The following is a 21,269-nucleotide window of genomic DNA, read 5'->3' as shown; positions in this document are numbered from 1 at the left end:
AACATGGAAATGCAGTAAAATTAGGCAGCAAAACAATCTACATTGTTGGTTTCTATCATAACTTGAATTACACAACAAATTATGATTAATCATGTGTTACACTCTAGTTACACATAGCATTGTTATCACAATTGTTATAAAAATAAATATACAAGTGATCTTTTATCTTCATATAACAATTTATTGTTAAACATACTGATTGATTTAATTGAAACCATGTAATAAATTAAAATAAATCTACTTGTACTTAAAGCTTAAATAAGTGTAATTTTTTCTAATTGTGCAATAAGGTCCATGTGGTTGAAGGATTGTGGGGAGATAGTAAAAGATTTTAGTAAGTTGAGTTTTTCTGCATCTTTGCCATTGTAATACATTTGGAACTGATTAGCAAGACATTGAGCTTCTTGTCCATCCAAGACATTCTGAAAAAATACACAATGTTATTAAAATGAATTATTTTGATTTATACACATATTTGTCTAAGAACATATCTACACTCTAATGACATATTTGTTAGAGTATGTCTTTGGTAATGCATGATAGTATGTAGAAATAGATACCTTATCATAATCTCCTCGCATCAATACAATATCCTTATCAGCTAGCTCAGTGTAATGAGTCATTGTCAAACACTCAGGGGCATTTTCCTTATGTACCTAAAATTGAACTCCATAAATGCTATTTTTATCTTTTAAGAATAGGTTAAGTACCTACCCATATATCTTAAATAAAGGTTATTTTATTATAAAGAAATGTTTCTTACCTGATAAGCTAAAAGTGGGGTAAAGTGAACAGAATGGCCAAAAGTCTGGCACATTATAAACTCAAAGCCCTGAGCACGGGGAAGTGGAAACAGAAAGGTAGGATTGTCCTTTGTCCTCAGTCTCATGTTTTCATATAGTTGTAAAGGTATAGTGGCACAGATCACATCTTTATCTTTGTGATACTCTTCCCAAATTACTTGTATTTCTGATGCATCTTTATCTTTAACCAGTTCAGTTTTAAATATTGTATCAAGCTTTTTATCTTCTATGCTGACATTAGACTGTAAATTTTCTTTGGGATTGAGCACTGATGAAAACTGTCTGGTAAACAAAAAAAAATTATAAAGGCAACTATAACAATATGGTATGGTAAAGAAGTCTAATTTACACAAGAGGCTTAACCCTGAAAAATTACATCAAATATGCCACTAACGATATGGATTAATCAAGCTTTAGTAACTAGTTACAATAAATTATATTTCATTCTACAAGACATGTTTTATTTTTACCTAGTATCCACGGAAGTTAATCCTTTCTTCACAGGGCTTTCTTGAGATTTGCTTTGTTCTTGTAATTTTTTCAAAAATTCTTCAGGCGATGTTTTTTGTAACGCCGCTATACGTTCAGCATATTTTTCAAAATAAGGATTTTTTTGAAGATTTTCCATGGCCTTTTCACAATTAATCGGCGTAGTCATTATGTGCCGTAAATTTATTTGTGTAAAAATATTTAGTTTCAGTCGCTTCAGGCAAAATGCCATCTATAACCTGAAATAATTATGTAATATTGAATCAATGTTTGTCTAAGACAAGATCTTTCCTAAAAGGAATAATTAGAAAAATTCACAATAATTTTTTACAATGATTATAATGTAAGGTTATATATATATTACAAAAATAATATATTTTTACTATTTAACAGCTGACGTTCGACATATGTCAAATAGTTGCGACTTACAAGTAAATCATGTAACAACATGTTCCCAACTACCACTTACTAGAATGAGATTAGCAAAATGTATCAAGGTGTATTCCAAACGATTCGATGATATTTAATAGCAAAAAACTTCTTAGTATTGGTATATTATTTAGAAATAAAATTATATATTTACGCTTAAATAACTCACAGAGAACTATAATATCTGAAAGTTGTCTAAATTTGACTCGACTCTCGACTTACGAGTGTCAAGCGAATTGTGAAAACTGTAAACTGAAATGTCATAATAAGTACCTATAACCTACATAGAATTTGTAATTTGTAAATCAATTAATAAATAATTCTTATTTAGCTACGGTTTCATATGATACTATTTCATTATTGATTATATTATAACACCAGGTATTGTTTAGTTTTCTTCGAATGGTGTTGATTTTAAAAACCGATTTCTGAAAAGAAGTCTCATCATGAAGGGGTAAGTAAATCGACCCGTATTTATTTAAAAACGTGAGAAGTTGTTAGTTGATTTTAACAGTATTACATAACCAAAGTATTAAACCGAAACTACATAGCAATGGTACAGGATATAGAAAAAATCTGGTGTTCTCTAAAAATCCACCTGACTGGAAAATCACAATATAATAAAAGTCCTTTCAAGGATCTAATTTCTCAGTAAACTGATTATATTCTTAAGTTAAAATCTATATCATATACATAAACAAAATACTATATACATACATAAATTTATGCTTTAGTATTTTTTTTAGTAAATCTATTTAGTTCTCATCAATTCCTCTAATAAATATTTTTTTTTAAATAAAATAGGAGGCAAAGGGGCAGGAGGCTCACCTGATGTTAAATGATACCGTTGCCCATGGACACTCAATGCCAGAGGGCTCGCGAATGTGTTGCCGGCCTTTTAAGAATTTGTACACTCTTTTCTTGAAGGATAATGTGATCAACGAATTTTGTGTTTTAATTCTATTACAAACTAAATTTTTATAAGTTTATAGATCATGTATCTTATAGTGGAACATGTAGAGATAAAAAGAAAAATAATGTTGATATTTCATCTTTCACATTAAAATTAAAAAGAATTATTGGATTAAAAAAAATTCACTATAATTTATTAAATTTTTTATTTGTCTTTATGTTAATTTATAAATCAAGTAAATGTAAACTTTTGTGTATTAAATTATTGTGTCACACTGTTTTGTGTTTTTTTACTTACTCATCACTAACAGACTAATTAATTATATAAGAATATGTTTTGTATACAATGGTTTGGATTACATTACATTACATATATCCTTATTTCTAGTGTTTAAGAAAATTAAACTTAATGATTATAAAAAAAGGGTTGCACATTTACTAGTTTTCCTAAAAGCATATAGGAGAAGAAAAATTATTAATTTTTTTTTGTCCTACAATAAAATTCACAAAAGAGAGTGCAACTTTACATGAATTACAATATAGCCTATACAATAATTATGGGTACAATATAGATGATGAATAGCTTAAATGTTCATTAGTAGTCTTAGTATTCTGTCATGTTTTGACACGATGTTTATATTGACAACTCCAGGAGGTGGTGTAAGTTGCTTAAAAAGATGGCAAATACTAGACCTAGACCAGAAAAACTAACCTAAAATAAAAATCCAGTTTTTACCAAAAAACAGTCACAACAAGTGAGCTAAGGCATACATGTAGTTACGGCGAGGACTGTCTAACAATGTAATGTTTATAAATCAATGAATAATTGCAGAGGCATGTGTGAACAGAAGCCAGGCGGGGGTAGGTGAGGCAAGGCGAAGGGCGATGGCGGAGGATGAAGTCGGGCTTGCAGACGCCGTACTGCTTGCGCCCCTCACCGAAGACTCCTTTCTGCACAACTTACATGTCCGATATAAACGAGATATCATTTATGTAAGACATACCATAGTCATCAAACATCAACTTATGACACTTTATACAATTCAGCATTTACATTATCTCATTGTAATTGCAATTTTTGATAGAAGAATAACTTTGACTTTGTTCTACTAACTAGACATTTATAATGGTTAATTATGTCTAAAAATAACGCTAAACTAAAATATAGACAGAAATTGCAACAAGAACAAAAGATTTCTGAACTAAGAAAATAATAACAGAGGCCCACTTACATTATTTTATAATTTGTTTCTGCTGTATGATACAGACAATAAAACAATAGATTTTTAACCTTGTTCTATATTTAAAAAAAAAGGTATTATCTGAATGAATAAAACAACTTTATATGCTATTTACGTGTTGGTTAAATAAAAAATCTTAGTGAATTTAAAATTATACAAAAATCCGCCACTACACGAAAGACACAACGAACCGCTGTTTTTCTGAATGTTTTTTGCGTTTATAAAGTTAAAGGGGTATAATACGGTATCGGTATTGTGGCTATGTTTAACTCGATACTAAAATTGAAAAAAAAAACAAATTATCAATTTCGTTGACCGAAGTAGTCTGTGTTATTACATTTTTGTTAGGTTTAGTCGATTTAGTCCACGTGCATAAATAATAGACACCGATATGTTTTTTGTTTAATGAAATATTTATAATTTTAATGAAATTGCTAGGCACGTGGACAACCATCACACTCTTGCCTGTGTGATATTCTTTATTTGTAATTATCAAACATCTGAATTAATTATGAATTTTTGTATGGGAAAAGACGACTTTAGAAGTTCTTTTACTTATTTTGTGTCTGAGGCGCAAACCAACTGTTGTGCTCTCTGACAGAATTACCAGCGATGTGGATAACGTTTGGTCTATAGAATAATGCTGATCCAGCGCCAATTACTGCTACAACACGCACACATTATTCACTTATAATGTACCTTATTCCTTTTTTTTCTTCAATGAATTATCGTGTTTTTTATTATTATTATTATTTTGTGTGTTTCGTTAGTCATAAATGGGCAAGCCAATGAAATTTGTCGACCAGATTTCCCGCTGCCTCTTTAATGCAATAAGCAATGCCTTATATTATTCCTTATTTTTAATGTTATCAATGTAAATGTGTAATCTATAGAGCTTTTATCATCTAATAGTTAAAAATTGCTCTGACTGATTTGTACTGATAGATATTGAAATTACTATAAATTCGAAAATATTACTGTAACGTATTTATAATATAAAAAATACGAATTAGACTTTTTTTATTAGGCCCTCGCGTTAAAATTGTTGAAGCGAGTTTTGATACGTTGGTTACTGTAGCGTGCAAACACGAGTAGCAGAGGGAGTTCATTAGTCTATAGTATTAACGAAACGGAAAACACACAATGATAAACTAAAATTAATTTTAATTGGTCCTTTAATTTTATTAACATAATCTAATTAGTTTTGGAATTCAGCGATACCATTCGATATCGTCCATTACGTATCTGTTCAATTTTATTATCATTTTTTTATTGTATTTTGGGTCCTAGTATTTGTGATACATAAACTTTTAAATGAGTTTTCAGTTCTTCAATTCTTATTGAGTAATGTTTACATCGTTATTTGCACATTAATTTATCATGCACTTTTTGCAATTTATATATATTATTTTCGCTAGACATGGCTTGTTGGTGAAAAGGCCTCGCTGCCTCCCTAATGATTTACATACCTGATTTTACATGAACTGTAATCCCCCTACAACGCGGTACACCCTGACCGCGTTATAGGAGTATTCTCATAAAACAGTTATTTAACAACTTTAACAACATTCAAAAAGTGGATCACAAATTTAATCAAGTTATTGAGGTGCAAAAGTACGCAAAACTTGACTTATGGACATTATTGACAAATCATTATAAATTTCATACTACCGAAATAAAACTTGAGAGGTCTGCGCGTTATAGAGGGGAATAGCGCGGGAGTTGGACTCGGTTGGGGGACGAAAATCGCGGTCATAAATGAGTATTATTGTTATTTCTTGGTACTTAAGGACCATGACTGTAAGAGGCAATGATTTATATTAATCATTAATGAATAAACTTATTTAACTCAAGTTAAATGTTAATTATGTGTTTCAATAATTGCAGACATACGTGGGCAACGCCCTTATTTCGGTGAATCCATGCCGACCTCTGCCACTCTACTCGGCTGATCTGGTTCGGACCTATTTAGCGCGACCGCCATACTTGCTGCCACCCCATCTGTAAGTACTTTTATTTATTTAAAGAAGTAATAAATATATTTATATGATGGTGGAAGATAAATTTGTCACAATTTCTCCATCCACAGAAGCGTCTACATTCGATACAATAATGTTATAATAATTGGTTTACATTGTTGCTGATAGCTATGAAGTATGGACTAGTTATTGACGCCTGTGCGTCGAGGGTCGAGGTGCAGGTGTCTTTAAATTTGACTTTTGGACAAGTTTGGGCAAGATAAATATAAAATAACAGTAGAAAAATTAAGCGTTGTAGCGGTAAACAATTGGTTTTAATATTTATGGCAGAAACGTAATTGGAATGTCGAAATATCTTTATCGATACTTATAGCTTTTCTCACACTCATAACGTTGTTAGTAACTGTATATTAACTATTTCTAAATCTGGTTCATTAGCTCTAAAAAAAGTTTTGGTTAATTGCAAAATATACAGCACAGAACAATAAAAACCCTATTTCCATTCACGATAGAATAATAACTAAACAATTATGCTAATAAAATTCAAATTCATACAGGTAATGTACACTTATGAACGTCAAAAACAGAAATGTATATGAAATGCTTCTAATTGTACATTTACTGTCAGTTCTCAAATCAAGGGCGTAGAACGGAAGAGAAGAACTGGCAATAAACTCTCCGCCACTCTTTTTAATCGCCAAGTTTTTGTTTTGCACAACTTTTGTAAACTGTAACCAATTACACCATGTTTCACGTAACATCTTAAGTACTTAATAATAATAAAATAAATTAAAAACCAAGTATCCTCTATCAGCAGGAGGCATGGTGAAATACCAGCACGCACTTACATTCTCGTGGTCAGTAATCAAGTTATACATATTGTTACGAGCTAGGGGATCGGATAGAAAATGCCGTGGATTTATTCAAGGGTTTATTTCTTGATAAATCAATGAGGAATTTATGGGCACAAATTAATTGCAGAAATGCACTTATAGCACACAAAAACAATCACTTATTACTTCACTTATGCACACTTCACACAGTACTTTATCACTTTATCGCTTCGGTGTTTGTCTTTTGTTATCGCATTCAAAACTAAAGTGACAAGTCGTGTTTCGGCTCGCTTATATATCCCTGGGAATAATTCTAAACAATATTCGAGAACTTTCTAGGCGGGCTTGCTACTGAGTAGCGATTGCACAATTCTAGAACGTCCGCACTCTTTGTCTCTTTCGCACGTTGCTCGTCCTTGTCGTACGGCGTTCTAGAATGCTCAGTCTAGTTTCGAGAAAGTTCTGATCTTCTCTCTCTCTCTCTCGTATCATTTCGTCCTTGTCTCACACCTAGAAAGTTTTGTCTAGAATATTCCTTCATCAAAGGGTTATACCTAGGCCTGAAAACGCCTGAAAACGGGTCTCCTGAAAACTGTACCACTCTACTACACATGTTCTGAAACCGACTGAAAAAAGGTTTCAGCTTCCTGAAAACTAGGGTAAAATTATGGAAATTACAATTTTCTAATATGTGATTGACCCTCTCCTGAAACGGTCAGAAATCATATTACAGCCTGCTGAAAAGTTCTCTAACTAGTGGAAAAATCTAGAAACATTGCAGTCGACCCGACTTCTTAACAATATAAATAGATTCCTTTTAAACAAATAATGATAAATATTTTCAGGTATGCGATAACTGCAACGGCCTATCGATGGGTACGTGATAGAAACGAGAGTCAGTGCATAGTTATTACGGGTAAGTTTTAATTTTGCTCACATTTTTAATATTTTGCGCTAGTTATCTATGTAAATATTTTATAATATAAAACAAAACAATAGTCAAAATACGTTCGTGCCAGCATACGATACAAAGAAATATTAAACAAAAATAATTGATGCTGAACAACATGCCCTAAAACTTAAACGGAGATGTACCATCTTCGTTATACAGATGACAGATGGTCTAAAACAGTCACAGAATGGGCTGTTCCCATAGAAGAAAAGCTGGTGGCCTTCTCCCGGAAAGGGCGCGTTAATTACGTTTAAAAAACATTTTTTGAACGGATTGAATCTATGTATTATTATTAAAAACTTATAATTATTTACATAATTTAAAAAAAAATTCCGACGTTTCGCGTGCTTTACAGCGTGCATGGTCACGGTGACTGTAAAGCACGCGAAACGTCGGAAAAAATGTTTTCAATTGTCAGAAAGTGTTTTCTTAATGTGTAAAAGCTATTTTAACAAAAGACAATATTAATAAGGGTTTTTTATTATTGTATCAAATACTTAACATCTTTTAAAAAGAACAGAGCAGAGTGCATTAGCCCAACATGTGTATGTCAAAAAGATGTGGATAAATAAAGGCTTATTATTATTATATACTAATTTAAATGATTTGTATATATATATATATATATATCGTAACGTAAATAACACTAAATAACAAACGTTGTTAACTAAGGTGAGAGCGGTGCTGGCAAAACAGAGGCCGCGCGTGTGTGCCTCCAATGTGCAGTAGTAGCAGGTGGAAGCGCAGCCGGCGCAGCAGGTGGAGGAGCGGCTGCCACGCTAGTTGCGGCCGGAACGCTTCTCGAAGCCTTTGGGAACGCCGCTACTGCAAGGAATCATAACGCCAGTAGATTTGTAAGTACTGGCATCGAAACACGTATCTCACTAAAATCAATATTTTAAGGCTGTTATTCACGAAAATAAGACTATCTCTTTTCAGCTCATCATAGACCTTATTTGAAAGAAAGAGAAGCAAGTGTATTTAAGATCCTCAGATTTCATGATAATTTTTAATGGTCATGTAGATTTGTATCTGACACACGCCGTCTACGTCTTGGTTCTAATGCAGCTAGGTTTCCTCACGATGTTCGCCTTTACCGAATAAAATAATTAACAAACTACAATCAAATTCAATGGCGGGAAATCTAGAATTATTGTTTTCCCCAAAGGGGTAGGCAGATACAACGGATCCACTTGCTACGATCCTGACATACCACTTTCGCTTCATCCACTTTCATGACATTCACTTTACATGCTCGTCGGTCATCGGTTCTTTAAACAGGAATTAAATTATCAAAAATCTCTGAACAGTTATTATTTTACTTTTACCTACACTAAAATAGCATGAAAAATGGTTTAAACCATCCCTACCGAAGTGAGGAAACTGGTTTGATCTACGATCTAGCATTTCCTTGCAGTCCACTTTTTGTTAATTGAGTATTGCAAGGCAATGTCAACTGTCAACTGTCAACAACAATAAGTTGACAATCATTCTTAAATGCAGGGAAAGCTGTTGGATATAGAGTTGGACTTCAAGGGAGAGCCGATCGGTGGACACCTAACACACTGTGAGTATTTTGCGTTCTGGTTTTTCAGCGTTTAATATAATATGATTTTATATTATCAATACTATTATTTTTTTTTTAAATTTTTGATTTGTTTCAAGCAGACCTCTTGGAAAAGGTATACAACTAATAATTTATTATTTATTTTATGCTATGTCATTTTTTATGATGGTCTGAAGTAATATCATGAAATGGGGTTTTTAGGAACGCGTCTGCTTCGTATCAGACGGCGAACGAAATTTCCACGTACTGTATCAGTTGCTAGCCGGTGCTGATGCTCAATTGCTCAAGCGGCTTAAGCTGCAGCGTTCATGGGAGGCGTACCGGGTACTGCGGGGCCGGGCGCCCCCCGCGGGCTCGGAAGACGCGTCCCCGCCCCTCCGTCCGCCCCCGGGCCCCGCCGACCCGCACGCAGATCGAGACCACTTCGCCTTCACCAAAGCCGCCATGAAAACCCTCGGACTGAGCGCGGCGGAATGCGGGGCGGTTCTACGAATTCTCGCCTTCATACTCAAGCTGGGCAACGTCCGGTTCGAACCGCTTCATCACATAGATGGCTCGATTGGAGCCCGTGCACATCATGAACTCGAGTTGCGGGATGCGTGTGCGCTGGTTGGAGTCGATCCGGACACCTTGGCGCTGGCTTTGGGTGCGGCGCCGGAAGCATCGGTGCCCCCGCCCGCCGCTCCACCCACTGTAGCGCCACACGGTAATTGTTTATTAACCTAATTGTACAGTCTAGTTGATCCAACACAGTTTACTCTTATTGATTATCTAAAACTTTTCATGGTACAGAAGACGAGTGTTCAGTGGAGGAAGAAGAGAGTTCAGTGGGGGGCGAATCCGAGGCGTGGAGCGAGTGGGGGGAATGGGGAGAGTGGGCGGCGCTACGGAGGGATCGTGTGCTCTGCGCGCTGTATTCGCGTCTTTTCAACTGGTTGGTGCGCGGCGTCAACGCGGCGTTACGTGGAGCGGCCGGCGGTCGTCGTTCACTGGGAATTCTCGACGTGTACGGGCTGGAGTCGTTGGCGCACAACTCGTTGGAGCGGCTGCTCATCAACTACGCGGCGGAACGCGTGCATGCGGCCGTCTGTACCCTAGCCTTGCGCCGGCAGCAAGAGGAGTATGCGCGCGAGGGACTCGCATGGACGCCGGTGCCTCTTACCGATCACGAGGCGGCCGCGGACGCGTTAGACGCGGGACCGGATTGCGTGCTTGCCGCATTGCGCGATGCCACCCTTCGCGCTGCTCCCGATTCCCATTTCATACAGCGTCTCCAGCGCCGTCGGCATCCACGCGTCTTGCCTTTACCGCCCGATAGATTCCAGTAAATATTATTCTTAATTCATATTGCATGGCATTATTGTAGCTTTTAAATATGTTTATCGAGTAAGTTTTTTAGTAATGTTTGATCTGTAGGTTATTGCACGTTTATAAATGCTATAGTCAACTTGGATATACATAAAACGATCAAAACAGGATCACGCATTTCGGTGGCGTGGTGGTGTACAGCGCACGCGGCATCATTAGCAAAAACCGTGACTCGGTATGTCGCCGTTGTGCCACCGTCCTGGCCGCAGCTCGCGAACCCTTGTTGGCCGCCCTTTTCGCCGCGCCGCCGCCGCCAACCCACGCAGCCGCCGGGTCGCCGCGTCGAGCCGGGGCGCTCGCGTGCCGCCAGCGTGCTCTCATCGCCGCTCTGCTGAGGAGATTGCCGCCGGCGCCGCGTCTAGTGAGATGTCTACGCGCCGACACCGCTCTCCGGCCGCACCGCTTCGACGCGCCGCTGCTGCGTCACCAGATCCGAACTCAGGGCATCGTGGAGATGGCTGCCCTTCGACGGGCGGGCTGGTGCGAGTCGCTGTGCGCACGCGGCGTGGTGGCGCGGTATGGGATACTGCGGTGGCGTCGTTCGACGCTCGCGAACGCGGCGGCGACGGCGGGAGAGGAAGCGGTGCGCGCGGCGCGGTCTCTTCTACGTACGCTTCCCATTCCGAGTGGCGAATTTGCGTTCGGACGCACTCGTGTGTTCGTGCGTAGTCCGCGCACAGTGTGGGAGTTGGAGGCGTTGCGAGCGGCGCGCGTGGAACGTCTGGTGTCGGCGGCTCAGAGGGCGTGGCGGGATTATCGAGCGCGACGCCGCCATACCGCTCAGCGCACAATCGCCTCGGCCTGGCGCGCACATAAGGTTTGATACATTTAATGTATACACGCTACACACAGACATACAGATACTCACACAGAAAATATTACACAAAATACAAATGTGCATCATTAAAAGAGACCGCAAAATGTAACAAACGTTCAAACTCGATTTCAGGCTCGACAAGAGTCAGTAGAAGATACAATAGCGCTACAGCCTTCCTATGTAAGTATTTAATATTAAATTGTAATGAGACCATTTTTTCTTTTTCTTCTACTGTAATGTATATATTTCCTTAACATAAACAAATACATCCGATTCTCTTAATTTGTCGAAAAGCTGTAATTAGTGATTTATTATCGCTCATTTTCCTACTTATTTAGGTAATTGGTACCTTTTATAGTGAGTTTTAATTTAAATAACACTCAGAACATCAGTAACATTCATTGATACCCCCTGAAAATATTTATGGCATATTTTACTAGTGTAAATAATTTTTATGATGACGTGTTCAGTCAAGTAAGAGTCGTATATATCAGAATGATATACACAGTGGCGACCGGGCGCACCAGCAGCACCGAGTCCGGCGGCAGCAAGGGCGGCGGCGGGGCTGGTGGTGTGGCGCGCGTGGTGTTCTAGCGCCCGTCGGCGTTACCTGCGCGGGCTGTGGGCACGATTGCCGGCGCGGCACTGCTCGCCAGTCTGCACCGCGTGGCCTCCGCCCCCTGCACCCCGTCTACTCGCCCGGACCGACTCCCTCCTCCGGCGCCTGCATCACCGCTGGCGCTGTCAACTGTACCGTCAGGCGTTCGACCAGACCGCAAGGAACCGCATGCGGGAGAAGGTGACGGCGAGCGTGCTGTTCAAGGATCGCAAAGCGTCGTACGCGGTGAGCGTGGCGCATCCTTTTGTCGGGGATTACGTGCGTCTCCGAGCTTCCGGGGCGTGGCGACGCGGGGCGGGTGCCGGCGCGGCAGACCGCTACGTGGTGTTCGCGGATGCGGCGGTGAGGGTGGCGAGGGGGGGCGGCGCCGGACGTGTCCTGGCGGTGGTGTCGACGGCGGCGCTGCTGCTCTTGGAACCGCGATCGTTGCGCGTGAAGAGACGGGTTCCGGCGCAACAGGTGTATCGCCTGTCTCTTTCGCCGTACGCGGATGACGTGCTGGCGGTGCATGTGCGCGCCCCGGCCGCCCCCGATGACTCTGATGAGGATCTCTCGCAGTGCTCCTCGAGGGACGCGTTGGATGCCCCCGGGTGCTTATTTGGGGTTAGTAGTCTATAAAAAATTTCATCAATTTTTTTTTTAATTTATTTGGACCACATAATTAGGACAAATACATGATATAAATTGACATACATACAATATAAAAACCGGTGCCGTCCCTATAACATGTGGACACGATCAGCGAAGTAGATACAATAAACAGTGTTAATACAAATAACCATAAAATTTAAAATACAAACTATAAAAGAATTAAACTATTTGAACCAAGAAAATAAGTTATCGGTGCTGTGTCCTAATTATACTGAGCTGAGGCCAGAGAATCATGAAAAATGTCAAAACTCTGTGCAATTTCATTATGGTAGCGACATAATCTATTAATTGGAGAGTTTCTGGCACTGTCGAACGTTTGTTCGACAATATGGGATGTGAAAACATCTTCCATTATATAAACGACTTCCGACCCGAGAAACTTGTATGGATTCTAAAATTTCTGGACAATCCACAAGTCCTTAATTTATTTATTAAATACCTTAAATAGGTATAGCGCAATGCCTTACGAAAGCTCATCTATATATATCTGTACGGTAATTACATTTATGTTTTTAATATTTATTTAGATGAAGTGTATCGGGTATAGGGTACCTTAACAAGTCTTAAGTTAATAAACTAAAATAAGTGAGTGTTAAGCTACAAACAATATAGTGCATTGTGTAGATTGATATACTGCTTTTATTAAAAAAAAAAATCTAAAAAAATCTTGTTTAATTCATAGAGTAGCAAATATAATTACCAAAATATGTAGAGTGAAGGCGGCTGGCGGAGACGTGGAGACGTAGTGCTACGGACATGCCACGTGCTGGAACTGGCCACGAAGCTGTTCCTCGTCGTGCAAAACGCCGTGGGCGCGCCGCCGCACGTTAATATTGCTTCCGAGTAAGTCATACATTAACAATTGTGCTGCATAGACCGTTATTATAAATTAAACAAGCAACACCTGCGTCTACCTTCTTTTTATACTTCGTGTATACCAACTACAAATACCAAAACAATAATTAAATTAATAATCTTTTTTTCGAGTCAACAGTTATACTTTGCATAATATAGAGGCATCAAACGTCTACTCTTGTAAAGCATTTTTAAGTTTCTGCTTTTCATTACTTCTGATAGTGACCAGTATCTGTTCCAAGTATGTATTTGTAACTCTACATGCATTCTTTATTAGCTATCAAATGTCCTAAGTAGACATACTCGTTTACATGTTAAACTTAGTCTTCGTTCACGTTTAACGGCACTTTTATTGGATTTGTTATCATTTTAGTCATTGAGATATTCATAAATAGTCTTCTTGCTTTAGCACTCTCCTCCGCGTGCAAATGAGTTAACCTTGATTATTATTGTACGAGCCAAAGCTGTACATTTTGCTCACTCAGGCTTTCTTAGTTTATAAGCGTGATGATCCCTATGTACGTGCCAAGGTTCGTACATTCTTGCTCATTTACAAGCTTGACAAATTCCTATGTTTGTACGTGCCATGGCTGTACACATCGATCACTTATAAGCGTGACGATTTCCCAAATCGTCGGAGTTACGTCACGTTACGAGACGAGTTACGTTACGAGAGTATAGCCCGACGCATGCACTCTCTTCTACATACAGTTATTCGTTTCATAGCAAATAACTAAATCATGGGAGTTACACCCCGAGAGCATAGCCAGACGTAGGCACTCTCTTCTACATACAGTTATTCGTTTCATAGCAATTAACTAAATCATGGGAGTTACACCCCGAGAGCATAGCCAGACGCATGCACTCTCTTCTACATACAGTTATTCGTTTCATAGCAATTAACTAAATCATGGGAGTTACACCCCGAGAGCATAGCCAGACGTAGGCACTCTTTTCTACATACAGTTATTCGTTTCATAGCGATTAACTAAATCATGGGAGTTACACCCCGAGAGCATAGCCAGACGTAGGCACTCTCTTCTACATACAGTTATTCGTTTCATAGCAATTAACTAAATCATGGGAGTTACACCCCGAGAGTATAGCCAGACGTAGGCACTCTCTTCTACATACAGTTATTCGTTTCATAGCAATTAACTAAATCATGGGAGTTACACCCCGAGAGTATAGCCAGACGTAGGCACTCTCTTCTACATACAGTTATTCGTTTCATAGCAATTAACTAAATCATGGGAGTTACACCCCGAGAGTATAGCCAGACGTAGGCACTCTCTTCTACATACAGTTATTCGTTTCATAGCAATTAACTAAATCATGGGAGTTACACCCCGAGAGCATAGCTAGACGTAGGCACTCTCTTTGACTGTTAAATTGTATTCATTCGGTACATAGCAATTAGCACGTCATTATTTCGCTCATATTCTATTGTAACACGCGAGTGGTTAATATGGAGTAAATCAATAAATCTCTATTATTTGAAGCATCCCGTTGACCCAGGAACCGTACAATTATTTCAAGAACTGTTTTAAAAAGTTTTGGTGATATGGTATCTCCTTGCCTTACACCTCGAGATATTTTAAATATAGTTCCAGAATTTTCTAGTCTAGTTTCTGCTGTGATGCCTGAATTTACTTTTTTTTATCTGTGTAAAGTTTTGTGGACTCTACTTTTTTAGTGCAGACCGAATAAAATCGTGCTCTAGAGTGTCAAACGCCTTTCTATAGTCATTGAATGCCAGGTTATTAACGGAGAAATCTTATTTAAACATCCCCCATGTACCGATATCTTAATTTACTAATATTATTATAGTTATAGTTGGAGTATTCACATGTGCATACACTAACTATATAAGCACACTGTAAGACTTAAATACCATTATATTCTTTGACTTGTTACATGGCATTCATTCGTTACATAGCAATTAACATTTCATTATTGACGTGAAACTTCTTAATCGGCGTTAAAAAAAATTTACTTGCACATTTTTCGGTCGCGCGTCACATTATTCCGTTACGCGTCACATTTCTCCGTTACTCGCCATCTTTTTCTTATCCCTACCACTTCATTCGAAGCCATTAATAACAAAAATATATAATAACGATAACAATGATAGTAATAATTCTACTACATTTAATGAAATTCTGTAATAATCTTAGTAGTAATAAGGTAAAATTAAATAATTGTAAGATTTGTATTCATGTCTATGATAATAAAAGCCTTTTGTTAAATTTTATCTAATTTAACTTTATTTAACCAATTTCTGTAAAGTAGCATATAGTAGATCATTTTTCGAAAAATAAGGTCATAAAAAAGTCTCACTTCTTACGTGTGTACACTAGTACACACACAATTTTTTTTCGCTTATCTAAAAATAAAATCCTCTATTATTTAAAGCACCTGATTACCCAGGATAAACATTATCCCGGAGTAGACATAGACGTAACATTTATTACTAACGAAAAACATACACAGAAACACACAAAATCATAATAATAAATAAAATAATATGGACAGAAAAAAAAACAGGTATAACACACATTTTAAGTGTGTAATGTGTGTCATTTGTGGTTGTAAATGGCCCTGGCGCAGTATTAATTATGCTGTGGAGCAGACGTGTGAGAATATAATCCTTTGGTTGTGTTTCGACTCATCATCAGCGTCATTAAGCTCCCATTCCTTTTACTCTCGCAGCTTAATAGTTTTCTTAGAAAATATTTATGGATCGCAAAAGCTTTCTATTAATTTTATACAAAATCGTTTAATAGTTTTTAGCCCTACATACATAATAGGCTGTTAATGAATTATCCAACAAAATTACATTCATTCATTTATAATTATTATTTCATGAGAAAACTGACGGATTCAAAAAAGTTTGTCTATTTTGTTTAAACATATTTATTGTCCTATTATTGTGGATTTTATTATGAATTTGTTCCTATTTTATATTCACAATATTTAACATACAAGAATGAAAAATAATTCCAAACGGGCATCCTGAAAACTCAAATAAAAACTAAGAAAGAGCAATTGTTAAATACTGCCCATAACAGAAAAAAGCAAATAAATGTCTTCTAGTCGAGCTCTTTTTTCGAGATGACAAAGAAACGAGTGGAGTATGACGTCCAGACTCGTGCGGTAACGCAAATCCGGCTCTGTACATCGAGAGCAAACAAGATATATGGTTAGAGAAGGTTGAGGTATTGGCTATCGCGGCTAGTAAATGACCACTCAGTTATATATTAGATAGCCTAACGTTAAACAACATAAACAGTTAATTAAAAAAACGATTTTAATATGCAATTGTCGCGCTCCTAAACAAGACTACTATGGTTACATTAATACAAACCACAGCGGTTTTCTATTGTAATTATATTATATTGTTTTGTAAAATAAAGAAACAAAAATATTGGAGAATATTGAAGTGCATGAATGCGCAAATAATAATATGTACAATACAAAAAATAATTGACAATAACGTCCTTTTCAGATTTGAAGCAAACTTCGGTCAGCAGTTAGTGACAATAGCATTTCATGCGACGGGCAGTGCCCCATCTGGGGCTCGCTTAGTCCGGCGCGGAAGCCGTCTTGATGTCCTGCTGTGACCGCGGTAAGACACGACAATACAACTGTAAATTCCACACACGGTTTCGTTGGACAAAATTAAGTTTATGGTCGTCTCTTTTCTTTATGTAATATAATTTAAACAAAATCTTATTTTTTTTTTAGTTTGAAGTGCCTGTGGTCAGATAAAAACTACGACCAGTCAAATTGACATAACTATTTGCTTTATGATTATAGTTTTTCTTTTTTTAATTAGTAACATGGATACAAGTCCTTTAGTCGTAATAATAGAGTACAAATGTGATTTAGGATAAGGGTGCATTCCGTTCCGCTCCGAGCGAAACGTGCCGTAAGGTTTTCTGTATCCAATAGTAATACCTAAAACATACCATTCTGTGGTGTAAGGTCCTGGAAAGTGGAAAATAATATTAACAATAAAAAGAGGACCACCTCCCCCCGCCTAAATTCGTTGTGTAAGAACGCTCCCTAAATTAAAATGCCATTTTCGTCACGATGGTAAAAAGTTAGTACTGGCATATAGAGAAGTCAAGTTTGTGTTGAATCTTGCATTTAATAGATGTCATAAGTCGTACATGTATATTTAATGTATAGGTCCCGACACGTTGGTGTAGCAGTGATCAAAAGTAAATTTTGAAAAATACGACGAATAGCACCTTTTCAACAATAATTTTAGTCGCTTTACATACACACATCAATTAACCTTAACTTGTTAATAAGATGTGTCTATTGGGCTGGAAATTGATTGAGAAACTAATATATTAACTACCTCGCAAACGTTTGTTTTGCCACAGAAAACTTCGAATAGTCCAGTCAATCGCTATTAAATTTAAAAATGGGGGGGGGGGGGGGTATTTTATGCCTATTTTGACCACAAAACACTTCATAAGAATAGCTTAAGCGGAATTTGGGAGGAGTTTCGATATAAAAGTCGCAGTAAAATAGTTAAATAAGACAGTTAATTGAATCACTAGACAGTTAATTAAAGATTGATATTCAATCAAGTCGCTAAAGTTCCGTCAGACAAGTGAGCGAACGAAACGTTTAAGGAGTTTTAGTTCCTAGGCAACAAAACTAACCTAATCTAACCATTTACAATAAAACAAAACACGGAATTTCCAAGCTCTCATTTCTTCACGACCACACAATAAAATAATCATGGCGGAGTCTTGTTTTACATTGTTAATCAACACGCTGGCTTTCGATCAGACAGTTAGTTAAACGTTTTCGACGTTTCTTTATTTAAATCAAAATGCTAGCGACTTTATTGAATATCGACATTTAATTCACTATCTAGAGATTCAATTTTACTCTTTGATTTAACAACTTTACTGCGACATAAACACTGCTACGAGAATGTTATATATATAGACAAGTATCAAAACTACGCAGTTAATAGTTTATGCATACTGTTAGATCTTGTAAAACTAAACTAAATCGACACGCACTATATTGCGACTTTTGCGAAAGACACCGCTAGACGTATGTGCCAAAAAAAATTTAAATTAAATTTTATTTTGGTCGTATGAAAAGACTCGACCATACATCGCCTCTTTGTCTACGTCCGTGTGTGGTCCGTTTTGCCATTGAAGTGTTCTATTCGATTTAAGATGCGTTGCGATTATATTTTCCCAGAACGGCCTAATGCGCCATAAGTTCGTAACAGTGCCTGCGCCTGTGTAAACGTTAGTTATGAGAGAGTTATGTAATTAAATTTTAATATTGTGTATATATATCAGTGCGGTGTGGTCGTGGCTCGACTGAGATCTTATGGTCGCATATCAGAATCGTATAAATGCATGTCGCCACATTGCGCTGACTGTTGGTAGCTGTGTAGTGAGTGTGTCGGCTGTCCCAGTTAAATGCACTAGTGTCGATTATACAGAAGGATTAAAACGTGCCAATAATGGAGAAGTTTTAATAAATTATAAAAAAAAACAATAAAAAAAATCTAGAAACGAAATAGGAGTTCGCTTGCCAGAAAGATGCGGAATATTTTTTTTTAAGATTGTATGGCCTGGTAACGAGGCCTTTAGGCCAAGTTTTATTTTTGGACACTTATTTTTAAATGAATCTAATGTCATATTATTCTAATTCACTTGTTTATTTAATACACTAACACTTTTTGTTTTTGAGCAAATAACAGAGGTGACGAAGGAAGGGATCACTAATTTTCATTCACTTGCCAATACTAGTCTGTGAAAACATAATTTTTGGTTTTGACATTTGAATGTGGTTCTATTCGACGTCATAAACAATAGAACAATACTTAAATTGTCATAGTCTATATTGATGATTTTGTCATCTATATTTGAATGCTAGGAATATAATATTGACAATGAAACTTCTCCATTAAAACTCCATCCCGATTTGTAATATTTATAAAAAACGAATGTTTGGATATTGTGTGGGACCAGACTATATCCTTCTATTTGTTTCTTTAAAACGAATTCTGACATTCCTTTTTTATTCTGCGTGCCAAATCTACACAAAGTTTTAAAATAATATAATATATATGAATATTTAAATATATCGTGTCAACGTAATTTTTCCCATTTTTAGATGATTTGAATGATTTTTATATATATAAACGTATGTCCTATGGACATAATTGAACTGCGCTAGGGATTATGTGGCAACTGGCGAGGGTGCGGACGAGTTAGAGGATTAGCTAAATGATCGGCTCTGGTGAAAATTCTATATATGTAAAACTGTAATTTTCTTGTGAGGCTACACTGACTTTGAGTGAAATTTTATACCATGCTTGCCAAATTGAGAAAACAAACGGCCGTGCAAATTAGCGAGAATAACGTGGGTCAAGATAGCAACCTGTTGGTTCGGAGATTTTATATAGTCTATAATGATTAAGTTCATGGATAGTGGTCACAGATAGTGACAGAGATAAAATAGGAGTTTGACAAGACGCTTTTTACACTATGTTATACTTATATAACTTAAAAGCTGTACAAATAACTGTGCATAAAACCCTCACCTCGCCATCGGTGATCACAACTCTTTACAACATACCAAATAATTAGTCTACCTTTTGAAACTATTATGGTTTGTCTAAATATATTTTAGGTCTCTTTCGCGCCCTCTACCTGTGTAATTTCTAAATTCTTGTTTGAAATATTTAAGTCACGGAAATAGTGTTGTAATAATCGATTTAATAGTATTTATTGCCAAAGTAACTCTTATGATAGGGGCAGGGCATCTTGGAATTAATAGGCTTTAAATAATATAGTGTTGCGAGTTTAATGAATTGTTGAGCTGCCAAATGTTATGAACTCAGAGAGACTAGATTTTTCCTTCAGATGTTTTAATTGGGATTTTATCTGACTCGGTGGCCGATAATATACAGTTATATGACAGAATTGTCTCGTGATATCTTGATAATAGACAGCTGCCACCGGGAATGACACATGACACTGTAAATATATTCCTTGCTTAGTTTTTTCACTACCAGATGTCAGAAAACATTCGAAAACGTTCACAAACGTGCCATCTCTCTCATCGCTGGCAGGGTTGTAAGAAACTAAGCCAAGATATTCCCTTATGTATTTGACCCTACCAAATTTTTGGGGTCTCTTTACACAGCTTAGATTCGAGATATATTTAAGATTTATTAACTAAAGCACTATTATATTTGTAATATTCCCTCGGGGTTAAATTTTTCCTTACCTAGAATCCCGTACCTAGTAAATGGTTTCTATTGAGATGGAAATGTTTTCAAAATGGTCCAGCGTTGTTTGGGATGCGTGTGAAGCGGCCTTGAGGACATGTTAAATTATCAATAAAATGTTTTATTGTTTTTTAATAAAATTTAACAATGTTTTTATACTGGCTTTCATTTTTGTTTTCCCTGGTACGATCTTATTGTAAAATGGAGATTTTTAGATAGGCCATGGACCACGTCTATTTATTTACAATGCTTGCCATCGCTCGGCACACTCATACATTGGTACATAAGAAAAATAAAATTAAAAGATTTGATCAGTACACTTATACGCAAACTTAAACAAATCGATTCCTTTATTATAAAAACTAATTGGAAATTGATTTTAAAGTGCGAGTTTTGGCCTAAACGCGTTCCTCTTAATGGGATGATGTAATATTTTTTATATAATATAAGGCAATCTCTCAGGAAGCTTACC

General features: G+C 37.0%; 2 protein-coding genes across 3 annotated transcripts; one reads left to right on the top strand and one right to left on the bottom strand.

Annotated features, from left to right (window-relative positions):
- Positions 1-160: 160 nt before the first annotated feature.
- LOC123708089 (ATP synthase mitochondrial F1 complex assembly factor 1) lies at positions 161-1,659 on the bottom strand. Its single transcript, XM_045658589.1, has 4 exons — positions 1,274-1,659; positions 764-1,085; positions 561-656; positions 161-422 (listed from the first exon to the last, which is right to left on the bottom strand). The coding sequence occupies exons 1-4, from the start codon at positions 1,522-1,524 to the stop codon at positions 255-257; spliced, it is 837 nt and encodes a 278-aa protein (XP_045514545.1). The 5' UTR covers positions 1,525-1,659; the 3' UTR covers positions 161-254.
- A 92-nt stretch (positions 1,660-1,751) lies between these two features.
- On the top strand, positions 1,752-20,947 carry LOC123708203 (unconventional myosin-Ia-like). 2 transcript variants are annotated; one of them, XM_045658780.1, is made up of 15 exons: positions 1,752-2,175; positions 3,466-3,626; positions 5,762-5,877; positions 7,532-7,602; positions 8,311-8,492; positions 9,142-9,205; positions 9,307-9,320; positions 9,407-9,911; positions 9,998-10,529; positions 10,682-11,390; positions 11,523-11,570; positions 11,899-12,612; positions 13,373-13,503; positions 17,024-17,143; positions 20,801-20,947. In XM_045658780.1, exons 2-14 carry the CDS (start codon positions 3,519-3,521, stop codon positions 17,136-17,138), a joined length of 3,309 nt encoding a protein of 1,102 aa, XP_045514736.1. In that variant the 5' UTR covers positions 1,752-2,175; positions 3,466-3,518; the 3' UTR covers positions 17,139-17,143; positions 20,801-20,947. The 2 variants fall into 2 exon arrangements, with proteins under 2 accessions (XP_045514736.1, XP_045514735.1); XM_045658779.1 differs by lacking the exon at positions 20,801-20,947 and having other exon boundaries at positions 17,024-18,317.
- Positions 20,948-21,269: the final 322 nt, after the last annotated feature.

This window comes from Pieris brassicae, chromosome 4, assembly GCF_905147105.1.
Source record: "Pieris brassicae chromosome 4, ilPieBrab1.1, whole genome shotgun sequence".
Taxonomy (NCBI): Eukaryota; Metazoa; Arthropoda; class Insecta; order Lepidoptera; family Pieridae; genus Pieris; species Pieris brassicae.
The sequence above is the reverse complement of the archived record's forward strand: the minus strand, read 5'-3'. Positions and strand labels throughout refer to the sequence as shown.